This window comes from Delphinapterus leucas, chromosome 5, assembly GCF_059928025.1.
Source record: "Delphinapterus leucas isolate spDelLeu-1000000601 "Yukka" chromosome 5, BTC_Dleu_Yukka2, whole genome shotgun sequence".
In the NCBI taxonomy this organism is placed as follows: Eukaryota; Metazoa; Chordata; class Mammalia; order Artiodactyla; family Monodontidae; genus Delphinapterus; species Delphinapterus leucas.
Window position 1 is genome coordinate 14,344,100 of NC_143133.1, and position 15,356 is coordinate 14,359,455.

At 35.5% G+C, this 15,356-nt stretch overlaps 1 protein-coding gene across 1 annotated transcript in view; it reads right to left on the reverse strand.

The window, feature by feature from the left end:
- Positions 1 to 733: 733 nt before the first annotated feature.
- SLC25A31 (solute carrier family 25 member 31) overlaps positions 734 to 15,356 on the reverse strand; it is a 32,250-nt gene continuing 17,627 nt past the window's right edge. The window contains exons 3-6 of the mRNA XM_022556936.3: positions 13,759 to 13,876; positions 11,490 to 11,644; positions 9,689 to 9,814; positions 734 to 6,249 (exon numbers count right to left, since the gene is read on the reverse strand). Of these exons, the coding sequence (XP_022412644.2) occupies positions 6,049 to 6,249; positions 9,689 to 9,814; positions 11,490 to 11,644; positions 13,759 to 13,876 (600 nt within the window). The 3' untranslated portion in view covers positions 734 to 6,048. The remainder of the gene's footprint in view (positions 6,250 to 9,688; positions 9,815 to 11,489; positions 11,645 to 13,758; positions 13,877 to 15,356) is intronic.

A 15,356-nucleotide genomic window follows, 5' to 3' on the forward strand; every position in this document is an offset into this window, starting at 1 on the left:
TTTCCTGTTTCCCATTGGTTGGTCTCATGAAAGAGACTTTTTTTTTTTTTTTTTTTTTTTTTTTTTGCGGTACGCGGGCCTCTCACTGCTGTGGCCTCTCCCGCCGCGGAGCACAGGCTCCGGACGCGCAGGCCCAGCGGCCATGGCTCACGGGCCCAGCCGCTCCGCGGCATGTGAGATCTTCCCAGACCGGGGCACAAACCCGTGTCCCCTGCATCGGCAGGCGGACTCCCAACCACTGCGCCACCAGGGAAGCCCGAAAGAGACTTTTTTACGAGGTTTTTCCGTACGCTCATTGTCCTTATTTGTCCACTTTCTAAAAGAACGTAGACTTCTTACCACTATCAATGCTGCAACAGCTGCAGCAGCAAGGGTGGCTATAGCTCCTGCTGCTGTTGCTATGAGGAATGTGAAATCCATTTTCAAGGGCGGTACTGTGGAAACCGCAATGTAATGTTTTGGCTCTGGTCTTTCTACGTTAAAGAATCACACCGCTCTTCCGTCTCACAAGCACACCGGAGAAGTTGGTGACACCCGTCGACGCCGTCCTCTGTCCTCTCCGACGCGGTGGGTGTCGTGGCCTCGCCTCCCAGCAGGCAGTGCGTGAGCAGCGAGGGGACTGGGTGCCGCTGCTCCCAACAGACCCCGGGCCCCAGCGCTGCTGGGCGGCTCCCGGCTTCTCCCCGCTCTCCTCAGTTGCCCCTGCGGCCACCATCCTTTTAGGCCCGCCACCGTCCGGATTTTGTCCAGAATATCCTGAAATTCTCCTAGGACCATTTATTTCAACATGTTGTGTGTACAACTTGAGGGTGTGAGAATAATTTTCCTATTAAAAAAACAAAATATCAGAGTAAAAAGAAAGAGTTGGGGTCAGGCGCAAGGGATTATTATCATTACATTCTCTACATTTACTGGGAGGAAATGAGAGTACCTCCTGGCTAGGTTTGGGGTCACATAGACTTGGGTTGTAGTCCCAGCCTCACCTAAGTTACTAGCGGTAGGACCTTCGGCAAGTTACTTAACTATCCAAGTCCCATGTTCAAAACCTGTTAAAAGGAAGACGACAAATACACCTATGAGGCTGTTTTTATTATTAAATAATGTGAGCATAGCCACAATGCCTGGAACCAAAAAAGCCAATACATGGTAGGTATGCCCAGCTGCTGCTACAACATAGGGATTACGTTGATTTATGTATATTGATCAATGTATCCATCAATCCTGCTGTATTCTCAAAAATTCTAATATTTGTAGTTTTTCTTGGATTTTCTGTATATAGAACCATATGGCCTGGGAAATAACCAACTTTTTTCTTCATTTTTAATCCTACTTCTTTTTTCTTAATTATGTTGCCTAAGCTCTTCAGTACAATGGTGAATATAAGCTATAGCGGTGAGCATCCTTGTCTTGTGCTTAACGTTAAAGAAAATATTTCTGCATTGATATAAAAAAGCTAAAATTATCCTCTTTTCCTTGCTAAGAGTTTTTTCTCGTAAATGGATACTGAAACTTAACAAACGCTATTCATCATCTATTGAAATGATCTTTTTTTCTCCCTAAATCAGTTAATGCAGTGAGTAATACTAATAGATTTTTTAACATCCCTGTATTCCTCGGATAAACCTGTTAGGCCACCCATGATGGTTCTGTTTTTAGATATATTGGATTTAGCTTGTGATTATTTTATTTAGAATGTTTGTATCTATAAGGTTTAATTTTCCTTTCTTTACTCTTCTTGCTAATATCAAGATTATACTAGCTTCATAGAAGAAGTTGAGGAGGTTTCCCCTTTTTCTTTTCTCTGGCAAAGTTTTGGTAAAACAAGCCTGAAAACCATCTTGGCCTGGAGCTTACAAGTAGATTTATGACCATGGGTTAAGTTTCTTTAGGGGATACAGTCTTTGTTTTCTATTATTTCTTGTATCAATATTGATTTATATTTTTATTGAAAATTGACCATTTCATGTAAGCCTTCACGTTTGTTGGCATAAAGCTGATTATTCATTTATTTAAAAAATCTTTTCTATATGTCCAATATTCTCATTCTTAATATTATTTGAATCTCTTTTCTTGGCTCCTATCACTAGTGGTTTCTTAAAGTGCTTCTGGGTTTCTTGCCTGTTTATTATGTCTTTGTTTTCTATTTCATCTGCTCTTTATTATCTCCTTCTATATTTGTTTACTTTGTCCTTTTTCTAACACCCAGCTCATTAATTTTGTCTTTGTTTTCTAATACATATATTTGCAGCCATAAATTTCCTTCTAGATACCATTTTAGCTGAATCTCTACCTGAATTTTCAAACAGTTGAGCTAGAAGAGTGGGCAGTGGAGATAGAAAAAAAATCAGCTTTACTGATATTACAGAAATGTGTCTATGGGCTTATAATTATTGCACTCCAGAATTAAGCAGACTTACCTGCTTAGTTATAGTAATATACCTAGTTTTACATTGGGGCCTGCCCCTGAAAAAATGCAAGAAGAGACCAAAATGTGTGTAGGCTCTCAAGAAAACTGAGAGTCTAAATTATCCCCCAATTCACCAAGTTACTTCTCCCACCAAAAAGTCTTTTACAGCCAGTGTTTATCTTGGTTTACCAATATGTTTACCAATTTGTTTACTTCATTGCTTCTTGCATACCTCTTTCCTTCTGGGTTTTCTTTCAGTAAAGGTCTCTGAATGGTGAATTTTTTGTTTCTGTCTAAAAATCTTTACCTTTTGAATAATAATTTGGTTGACAATTCTTGATTGACAGTAACTGTCCCTTATCTTTTGGCATCCATTATTATTGATGAGTCTAAATAGTGTTCCTTTGCAAGTCATGAGTTTTATTTCTTTGATATTTTGTAGTTTCATTAGGATGTGTCTAATATGGATTTTAAAAAATATATGTATAGCTGATTCACGTTGCTGTACAGCAGAAACTAACACAACACTGTAAAGCAACTATACTCCAATAAAAATGAAAAAAAAATGATTTCCCAAAGTTATACAGCCAATAAGAGCTGAGTAGGGATTTGATTCCAGAGTAGGTGTACCCAACCTTTACCTGACCCTGTTTCCTGAAAAGAGGACTACTGCAAGAACCAGATGCTGACCCGATTCCAATGATGGAATCAACAACAACTACCTGTGCCTCTCTGGGCAAGCCACACAATCTCTGGGGTGTAGTTCCTTCTTCTGTAAAATGAAGATGGTGGATTTTGCATTCTACAAGGCCAACTGTGAGCTCTCAGGTTATATTATCCTAAAATATACTAGTTGTATAGTATTAGTAAAACGAATTTAAATTAGATATAGGGAGTCCAAGATTTGCCACTAACTTTTGTGATTCATTTAACCTCCCCAGTTATCATCTACCTTTATTATCTACCTCACTTCAAGGGTTATTTCTAATATGTATGTCAGTGCTTTAGAAATGTGTTTGTGTAATACAGCACAAATATAAAGTATTATCCCAACATCTTCAATAAAATTTATAGCATTATACATTTTTAAAATTTACTGGGAATTTTTTATTAACCTGAGGATGGATGGATTTTTTAGGTTCTGGAGAAGTCTCAGACATTGTCCTTTGATTACTGCCTCTCACCCCTTCTTTTCAGTTTCTTCTAGATCTCCTATTAGAATGTGTAGGGTCCCTTTATTCTAACTTCTATGACTCTTAGCCTCTTTTTGTCATGTTTTTAATTTCAAGCACTCTACCATTTCTAGATGTTCTTTCAAACTTGTCTGTTCTTTCATACTGTACTATTTGTATTATTTTGCTTCCTTTAAAAAATCTATTAATCATTTTAAACATTCTAACTTTATAGCCTTTTAGAGTATTTTATCACATTTTTAGTTCTTAGAATTAGGGTGCTAATTGCTAATTCTGATTGTATCTACCAACTCTGCTACACAGTGCTTGTTTCCTCATATGATTTATGTTTTCACCATGAATTCATCCTCAGTAAGGCTGCTTTTTCTGTGGGATTTTTGTGTGCCCTGGGTCATAGAAGTGTCCCAGAGAGGTTTTGTATTTGTTTCTTTCAGAGCCCTTAGGAAGTCTCACTGGTCCTAGAACAGTTTTACTTATTCAGTTTGGAGTTCCTGTATCACAGATAGTACTTATGTATATATTCTATACTTTGTTGTGACACAAGCCTGGGGGTTATGATTTTTCACAGATGACTTTCCTTTTTCCTACTCACTGCTTTGAGATGGTTGGCAATCCTCCTTGTCTATTATGGTTTGGTGCCTATCTTCCTAGTTTTTCCTCTTAAATAAAACTCCTTCCAACCTTTCAACTTTATTGGACAGTTTGTGTGGTTGGTAGGCACAGCATGTTCAGTTTCAGTCCCCTAGGTTAACATTTTATTTTCTTTTGTCCTAACTATATACATGTTGCAGGATTCAAAGAACAGGCTTTTGGTCTAGCAATTTAGTAATTAAATTGTTTGCTCTCTATGGATGCCATTTTTAAAGACTTTTTGCCTCTAAGCATGTCCCTAAACAAATTAAAAACTTTTATCTTTTCTTAGTTTATCTTTTTACGGGACACTATTCCTAATTTTTATTACTTTAACTGATTTTCTTTGGGCCATCTTAAATCTTCCTTTTGTTGTGGTAAACAGAACTAATGATAGTATAGAAGCATCTTCTGTCTTGTTACATAACTTTTTGCATTATGTTGACCACTGCAAGAAATCATGTTAAGAGTTTTCAAAAGAGTTAACTTTTTTCCTCAAGTGATAACACCAAGTATATTAAAAAGTACAGTTTGTATTATTTTCCATGAAATATACTTTGCCCTGTGCACCAGTAAGTTCACTCACCCTATTTTGGTTTTGCCCACTCACAGCCTCACAAAATCCTTCTATAGTTTATCCCCACTAGCTTAACATTCCTTTACCCACTAAAACTTTAAAGTCTTGGGGATTTCAAATGTACTATCTTCTACAACATTTCTGAAAAACAAGACAGACTCCTGTACAAAACCTTGAAAACCCTGCTTTCTGTCTTTAAGCCAGTTCCCAATTCTAACAAAAATTTGGTTACTCTCTGCTTATTAATAAGTTAGAATCAAGGAAAATAAAGCTCAGGAATAAGTTTTAAACTTCCTTTATTATCATCAATACAAAGTACACAAAGTAATTTTCAAGGGGATATTTTTTGTTCAAAGATATATTCACATTAGCAAGAGTTTATTTATTTTATAGATAAAAGTTAGCAGATATGCCATTTTTATATCTTTTACTTTCCAACGACAGTTTGCAGTGTCATTAAAGTCATTATCAATTTTTTTATGATCAGATCTAGAATCTGTGCTTATCAAAAGCTATATGATACCATAAACACAATACATAGTAATAACCTGAGCTGCTTTAGTAGAGATGTTGTAGAATAAAGCTTACTTATGCCCACAGATATCATGATGACATCTCCTAATAAGCTTTGAAGAAATATTTGTCATATCATATGATTTTAAAAGATGGGGAGACAGTTACATTAAAAGAATATCATTTTAAAAGAAGATACTTTCATTTCTTAGATTTTAGCATTATAAAATTTACTTTTTTAATCACAAAAGAAAAAGATTTTAAACTAATAAAAATAACATGTACCACTTAAGTAAAATTCTTCATTAAAGTGAGTTTGAGTCTAAGTAGGAAAGAAACCACATTTATTTGACCTTTTAGTATTTAAATCCTTGAAAAAAGCCTATGCTTTGGGCTTCCCTGGTGGCGCAGTGGTTGAGAGTCCACCTGCCAATGCAGGGGACATGGGTTCGTGCCTCGGTCTGGGAAGATCCCACATGCTGCGGAGCGGCTGGGCCTGTGAGTCATGGCCGCTGAGCCTGCGCGTCTGGAGCCTGTGCTCCACAACGGGAGAGGCCACAACAGTGAGAGGCCCGCGTACCGCAAAAAAAAAAAAAAAAAGCCTATGCTTCACTGCAGAATTAGCACTTTAAGAAAATACTGACAGTAATAACACACTATCAAAATGTATACAAATGGCAGCTACGTAATTTGTACATTTAATAAGTTAACTATATCCATTTTTCAATTTAATCTCCCGATGAACTACCTCCAATATCAATATTAAGGAGGTCTTTAATTTTATCATATAATACCAACACCAAAGCACCCCCTGTACCACGAAGGATATTGGAGAAGGCACCACGAAAAAATGCGCCAATTCCCTCATGTTGGTATATCTTCACAAAGCAGTCTAAAGTTCCTTTATATTGCCGTTCAGCCTCACCACTCTATACAAAGAAAGACAAAGAGTTTGCCATTATCTTAACATCTTTTATCATAAGACAGATTTAATTTAGCAACAGGGATAGATTAAAATTAACACTGTGTTGAGTAAGTATGTTGAGTTAATGGTCATATATTGAGTATTGTTCCCACTGACTGCAAAATACTCATGCTTTTCAGGCACACTTGAAAAATGGCCACATATTACACTTAACAAATTTTAAAAGATTGGCATCACATACCATGATTTATCCTCTCACCACATTGCAATTAAGAGAGAAATCAAGAACAAAAAAGATAACTAGAAAAATATCACGTTTGGGTATTAATAAAAACACATCTTAGAAAATATTTAAAACCTAACTAACAACCACAAAACTCCTCAACTAAATTTGTAAGATGCAGCTTGAGTGGTAACTTTAACCACCAGAAATAAAGGAAATAATAAACGCAAGAGAAAGCATAAAAAGTCAAAAGTTAGTTATCTGAAATACTTTGACAAATTTCTAGAAACACTGTTTCAGGAAAAACAAGAAAAGGCGCCCAAATTATTAGAAGTGGCAAAGGTAACACCATTGCAGATGACCCAGAGATTAAGAAAGAGCAAGATGATATTATGAACAACTTTATGACAATTATTTTGAAAACACAGAGAAAATAAATTCCTAAAAAGTATAATTTACCAACAGAATATCAAAAAACTTTAGAATATACTAAATTTGTTAAAGAAATTCAATCAGTTGTTATAAATCTTCTCATAAATTAGAAAACCACGTGTCCAGATGGCTTTATATGTGAGTTCTATTAAAAATTCAATGGAAATTTAATTCCAATCTCACAGAAATTATTCCAAAGAAGAGAAAAAGTGGGGAGACTCCCTAACATATTTTATGAGGCTTGCATAGATAGGCCTGATACCAAAATTAGACTAGGATAACGCAAGAAGGAAAAACATGACAAGCTTATGTCACAGAAACCACGGATACAAAAATCCTGAACAAAACCCAGCAAATCAAACCCAGCAAGGGGTACAAAATACAATACATCATGACCAAGCTGGATTGACCCCAGGCATATAAGAAAAATATGATCATCTCGATATAGAAAAAAACATGACCACCATTCATGATTAAGAATTACTGGAATCCATGGGCTTCCCTGGTGGGGCGCAGTGGTTGAGAGTATGCCTGCCGATGCAGGGGACACGGGTTCGTGCCCCGGTCTGGGAAGATCCCACATGCCATGGAGCGGCTGGGCCCGTGAGCCATGGCCGCTGAGCCTGCGCGTCCAGAGCCTGTGCTCCATAGCGGGAGAGGCCATAGCAGTGAGAGGCCTGCGTACCACACACACACAAAAAAAATTACTGGAATCCAAAACAGAAAGGACCAGTCATAATATAATAAAGGATAACTACGAAAAACCCACAGCGAACATTAAACTTTGTAATCTGTAACACTGAAGGCATTCCTGGTAAGACTAGGACCAAAACAAGGTTGCCAGTTATTACTTCTTTAATGTAACACTGAATCAGAGGTCTCAACCAGTGCAGAAAGGCAAGAAAAGGAATAAAAGGCATAAGAACTGATAAGGAAGGGAAAAAAGCCTGCTATTATTTGCAGATTACATCACTCTGTGTGTAAAAACAAAAAAAAAACTTCAAAGGGTGTACATATAGATTAGTGTTTGTAATATGGCTTAATAAAGTTGTGGGATATAAAATCAAAATGCAAAAATTAAAGAATACTGTTATGAATTGTGTCCCCACAAAATTCATATATTGAAGACCTAACCCCAGAACCTCAGACTGTGACTAAATTTGGAGACTGGGTCTTTACAAAAATAATTATGGTTAAATGAGCTCATTAGAGCGGGCCCTAATCCATTATGATAAGCCTTATAAGAAAAGAAACAGAAAAAGGACCATGAGAAGACATAGGGAGAAGAAGGCCATCTACAAGCCAAGGAGAGAGGCCCTCAGAAGACACCAACCCTGCTGGACACCTTGACTGACTTTTAAACTCCCAAAGTGTTACAAAATAAATTTCTGTTGTTTAAGCCACCCAGTCTTTGGTACTATGTTATGGCAGTGGTACGGTTTTATACATATAGCAATGCACACATATATATAAAAATCCACACCCACAATTTTTTTTCTGAATTATTTTGACAGTAAGTTACAGGTATCATTGCCCCTTATTTTTAAACATTTCAGTGTGCATTTTCTAAGAATATTTTCTTACATACCCGAAGTACAGTTATCAAAATCAGACAATTTAACATTGATACAGTACCATTTACTTAATCCACAGTCTATTCGCAAATTAATTTTCAAAAGTGTTTCAGTTTATTAAACTAGAGCTAGACATAGATCAAGAGGAAACACAGATATAAAAGGAACAACTTTAAGGATAGATGAAGCAATAGGTTAGATATGCTTTACCCTTTCAGGTGGCCCACTGGGTTCTTCCAGGACCATTTTGTAGAGGATAATGAGGATAACTACACCTCACAGCACTGTTTTGAGAATTAAATGAGTTAAAGTGTAAAATGCTTAGGACAGTTCTGACACATAATAAACACAGCTTTCTGGCCTCATTATTTTCACTTGCCCTCATGAAACCTATCATATGGGTATACTGAAATTCTTCTCAAGCCATACCTCTAGGTATGTTTTTTACCCCTATGCTGAGAATGTATTCTTCACTGTCTGGAGAAAAAGCCTATTTACTGAGATTTAGCTCTCTAAGAGGCCGTATCTGATCACTTTAAGCACTTGGGTACCCCTCCCCTATTGCATTCCTGGAACCTATGCACATTTCTACTTAAACCATTAACAGTATGCCTTCAATACTATGCTATGAATTTGGGTGCAGATTCTGCCTTATTTTATTTGTGTCATCAGAGCTTGGTGAATAGGCACTCAATTATTTGTTGAATGAATGAATGTAACAAGTAACAGCAATGGAGATTGACTTTATCAAAATTTTGGTTTGGGTATTTACATTTAGAACATACATCATTATAAACAAGTCTTCATCCTTGGAGTTAAAAATTATTTACTTTTATTAAAATATACTACAACAAATGATTACATATGTCAGTGGCCTATGACTGGGCTTATTCTACTTAATCTAATAATATTCAGTTAGGATAGACACATGCTCATCTAATCCTTGCCATGCCCCTTCACTATCCAAACAACAATACATGCTATAGGAGTAAAAGACATTTCTGTTCTGATAGGAGACATGGAAGAAACTTTGCTGGATGATGGCTGCTTTGGGATAGGAAAGAATACAAGACAGAACACATTATGTATTTATTTTAGTAAGTAAAAAAAAAAGCCTATGCCTTTCAGCCAAAATGTCTCTAAAATTTTAATAAATTACATCTGAATATCAAATACTGGAAAACTCAATTAAGCTTACAAATAATATAAAATACCTGCATCATCATACGTCTTCTAACTGTGTCAAAGGGATAGGAGAGTATTCCAGAGCATGTAGTCACAACTTGAGCAATGAAAAAGGAGACAAGAAAAGGAGTTTCCTTTGGTTTTGGTAATAAGCCCTAGAAAAGAAAAATTATCAAGTAACCATCGAAATTTCCAAAATATCTTAAATCATTAAGTCAAAGGATAATTCTTATAAATATATGAAAGAGGGCTCAGTTATACTTAAAATGCAGTAAAAAAAAAACAGTTGGATTTAATGTGGTAAGATTAAAATAATAGCGGGAGATCAATAAGAAATGAGAATCCCACACATGGCTATATTTTAAAAGCGTATTTGAAAAAGAATAGCATAACTGCTATTACAGGAGATTTGTTATTAATAGCACTGAAAACTAGAGATGGCAGCCAGTGACCAAAAAAGTTCCTTCCTGGTTCTTCCTCATAGAGTTGGAAAAGATGAAAGAATGCCTGTTATTATTAACAGATGATGTTTGATAAGCAGCTTTAAAGCTCTAAGCTAGTGAAGAAACATTCCTAAATTTTACAACTACTACAGGTGATAACAGAGGAAAGCAGAGGGCGATTAAACATAAATTTTTCTGTGATTAAATAAACATATATAAGATCCTGTAATTTCAATTAATCTATTTATCTGTCTAAAAAAATACACTACAAACTAAAAGTATTATGTCCAGACCACAATAAAAATAACATTCAACTATTGATACATTTATACTAATGAGGGAGGGCAGAGATAATATATAAAACCATTATAAAATTTCCCTCAAGTTTTAATCTTATTTAGTAAATAATACTGGGATTAATTTCATTGCTTCTTCTTAGAAGCATTATGATGTAGTGATTAAGAGCATGGGACCTGTGCTTGCCACATAAATAAATGACTTAGCCATTCCTAGGTTATTTATCTTTAAAATGGGATATATTAAAAGCTATCCTAGAACACTGTGAGGATATAAAGTCTTTAATAAGGTTCTCAAAACTACGTAATAGCTCAAAAAATGGTAGCCATTATTACAATCTTTCTCCTTCCTACCTTATGAAGTGCTATTTACATCTGAACTGAAAAGGCAAATTGCAGAACAACCTGGAAAATACAATACAAAATCTAACAGTACCCAATAGATCACTGAGCTATAGTAGCATTTATCATATTTAACTAATTAATTATGCCTTGCCTGCTTTCCATTGATGATAGTAAACTGATAATATGCATGTAAAAAAGTGATAATAAGGGCTTCCCTGGTGGCGCAGCTGAGAGTCCGCCTGCCGATGAGAGGGATGCGGGTTCGTGCTGTGGAGCGGCTGGGCCCGTGAGCCACGGCCACTGAGCCTGCGCTCCACAATGGGAGAGGCCACAACAGTGAGAGGCCCGCGTACCGCAAAAAAAAACAAACAAACAAAAAAAACGGATAATAAAATGAATGTAAAATCAGAAAAACTCTGTTAGAAGATGCCTTCCTATATACCAAAGATCTAATTATGATATAACCTAATCAGCATGTTTTCTATTTGAGTCTTTCGGTGCAAACAGCACAAAAACCTAATGTTTATATTTATGCTTTATATCCAAAGTCAGATCCATAATACAATTGTAATTTAATTAGGTTATGGCAAAGTCATGATTAAACAGAATGCTATAATATCTCTTATGTCATCATTTATTTTGATTTCTATAATTAAAAGTAAATATACCTGCTGAACATATTACTAATTAGAATAAAAAGAAACAAACAATTTATTTAATATATACTAGTTAAAGTACCAAATTACCTTAACTGTGTCGTAAGTTCCAAAATAAGAGGCTCGGTACACCATGATGCCCTGAACTGAAACACCAAACCCTTGGTATAAACCAACAATTCCATCTGATTTTGCTATTTTCATAATACAGTCACCTAAACCCTTGAATTGTCTCTCTTCAGGACCTAAAATAAAGCCATTTAAAATTTATTAGCAACATTATATCAGATAAACACTTTAATCAAAGTAAATTAAACACTTTACAGATTCAAATTATCTGGAACTAACATTTAGAAATCTTTATAACAAAAAAAAGGCACAAGTCAAAATCTTTCCATTCATTTAAAGATAATTAAGATGTCAAGTAGTATCTTAAGATATTTTAACTGAAAATATTAATCTCTTATAAAAGCAATCTAATTCAAGCAATCTGACTGGCTTAAAACATTTCAATAAAATTATGAGAAGTTACTAGTCAGCATTCAGAAAATACTTAGGCATGCAACACTCTACAACTTGCTTCAGCTGAAGAGCAAAAGGACGGATGAAGCAAAAAGACAAAGCTAAAAACTAGTAACTTTAAGGATCACTGGCATTTTAGATGAGGTGTCATATTTTTCTAGTGTTTGCTGGTTTTGTTTTTATTTTCCCTTGACCTAGAACTCCTTGATATTTTACAAATATTATATATAGAATACAATCTTTCAAAATAAACTAAGTTCTCCCAATTTTGAGAGAAAACAAAACTACAGAATTGAAATTAAGCCAAGGTACGTATGTTATTTTCAGTTTCTTAACAATAACAAAAAAATTTGGAATGCCAGTTAAACATCATAGATGAAACTCCTATTCCCATCTTTGTTCAAACTGCCACCCCTTCTGAGGCATTTTCTCTAATCACTTATCTAAATTGATGTCACTCTCTTCTCCTAAATTTTTTTCATGGCACTTTTTTGCTGACAGTATATTTTAGCTATTTATTCTTTTTTTTTTTTACTACTCGTGATCTCCACTAGACTGTAAGGTACATGAACCAGGAGCTCCATGTTTAATATAGTGTGTGTGTACGTGTGTGTCTATTACACATACACAACCTGTATATCAAGCAGGGCCTGGTTCACCTCATGCACTCAATAATACTCATTGAAAGAATCTCTGCTCCCTTAAGAAATTCTATTAAAATAATAATAAAGAAAAAACAGGTTTAAAGCCAAATAAGCAAAAAAGAGTACATGACGAGAATAAAATCCACAAATTTTAGCAAGATGGAAAGGAGGTGGAGGATGGTAACTCACTAAGTGGAGCAGAGAAAGTTGAAACCTAATTTCTTGCAGAGGGAGATATTGTTGAGAAGCGAGCCATTTGATTCCAGTAACCACAGAAAGACTTAAAATTAGAGGAATTAAGTACTATTGTGGTGAGAACAAATTAGCATCCGGATGCTCAAAATCCACAACCTCACCCTGAGTAGCCAAGTGACTTGCTCCTCTGTCATCCTCAGAACTGAACACAAGGCTCCAACTTGTGTTGCAGTCACATGGGGCCAACTGAGTGACCTCCACAATTACTGAAAATGACTCACACAAAGATACATCATTGTGAATGTCAGATCATCAGAGATATAAGGTAATTAAAAAGAAAAAAAGTCACATAAAAAGGATCAACAGTAAGAGAATGATTTCTTAGGAGCAGTATTAGAAACTAGAATCCAGATTAATGCTTTCAAAATTGTGAAAGAAAATAATTTTAAATCCAGAATTTTACATATGGCAAAATATTAAAAGGATGAAACATAGACATTTTCAGATATGCAAGATCTCAATTTATCTCCTATTCACCCTTCTCAGAAAGCTATCAAAGAACATATCTGCCAAAACAAGGGTGTAACAAAAACACAGAAAGATGTGATAAATAAGTAAGGACAGAGGAAAAGGGAATCTCTAGGATGAGACTTATACACCTAATGTAGAGAGGAGCCACAGTCAAGACAGGAAAGTAAGTGCATGAAGGGATCTAGGGATCTCTCTAAACAAACAAACAAACAAACAAACAAACAAACTGGAAATAAGTTATAAGCAGTCTCTGTGCTTACTCTTTTTGTTACTACAGTATTGGCCTTCCCCTTCCCTCTTTTAAGAGAAAAGAAAAAAGTAGTAATCTTTAGGCTCTATAACTTTATCATTTGGTTGAGAATAAAATTATTAGATGGAACACAACACTGTTGTTATAGCATAACTAAAATAGATAATACAGTGTTCAAAAACACAAAGAAGAAAGAGTATTTCTAAAAATCCCATACCTTTTTCAATATCAACACCTAATTGGGTTTGGGCAAAATCTAGCGGATATACTACACATAAGGATGTTGCCCCAGCAGCTCCACCAGAAGCCAGGTTTGCCAAAAACCACCTCCAGAACTGAAACACATTAATTAAAACATGGTTATTAAACTATAGGATCTGATTTTTAAATACCCTTGTTTTTATAAGGTTAAAAAGCCAGATTTACAAACTGCTTTTATAAAGTGAACACCTATAATAACGCATATATTATCATGCAAAATACTTCCCTTCATGTCCATGCAGCCTTTATTTCTTACCAGGCGATCTGGGAGATACAGCTTAGATGATGACATACTAAAATTCCAAGATATTTTAATGTCCTCCAGCAAAAGTAGTCCAAGTTAGCAAAAGAGGCCACGTAAGATATTCTGCTCTTTAGGCTGTATAAAGTTTTTTGCTAATAATATATTTTAGTTATGACTAAAATGTTAGGCATCTGTGGAGGCTTTAGTGGTTCCCCTTCTTGGCGGCAGTGGAGAGGGACAGTAATACATCATAATGCCACAATTTCACTTTGTATTTTAGTAGAAATAAATGTAAGTAGCTCAAAAATATAATTATGTTCAAATGCCAACATGTAAATTGGCAGAAATCAATTATAATGTGGTTGAGTGGCATGTAAGGCCTTATTGATCTACTAGTTCACGTGGGCTGTTGAAGTTCTTTTTGATAAACCTTTGAAATGTGCCCTGCTTAAGTCCAATAAACTGCTTTTCAACATCTAGAGCTCAATGGAGAAGAAAGGAATATTTGAATTGGAACTGTCATAGAAAATCTAGGGTACAAGTCCACAGTAACCATTCTAGCTAGTCAAGCTCAGTTTCTTGCTTCTCTAGCTCTTATTTCTAACAATTTTAAGTCTCAGATGCTTTGGAACTCTCAATTTTCTCTTGGCCTGGAATGCCCTTATTTTAATATTTTTTCCTATCTTTTTAAAACAAAAAGTTATCAAGTTATGCTCTAACTCAAATTCTATTTCTTCCACGAATTCTCTGATCCCCAACCCACCCAAAACTGTATGTAATCATACCCTCTCCCCATAAACACTTCATGTCTCAGAGAATTAAAGGTGAATCATGTGATCAATATGTAAAATGTGTCAACATGTTCCAGATTCTCATTTTTTTAAAATAGTATTTACAATAACTTTCTACTTTCAATTTATAATTATTTGTGTACCTGTCTTGTCTTCTACGGACTATAAATTTCTTCAGGCCAGAATTATTATTTTTATTTTTACTTGTTGAGATATATTTACACACCATACAGCTCACCCACGTCAAGAATTCAGTTCAATGGACTGTTGGCATATTCACAGAGCCGTGCAACCATTACCAGTTGCAGAACATTTTCTTCACCCCGAAAGGAACCCTGTACCCACCAGCAGTCACTTCCCATCTTCCCAATTCCCCTGAGCCCTACATAACCATTAAGCTACTTTCTGTCTCTACAGATTTGCCTATTCTGGACATTTCCTATACATGAAATAACACAATATGCAGTCTTTTGTGACTGCCTTCTTTCATATAACATGTTTACAAGGTTCATCCGTGTT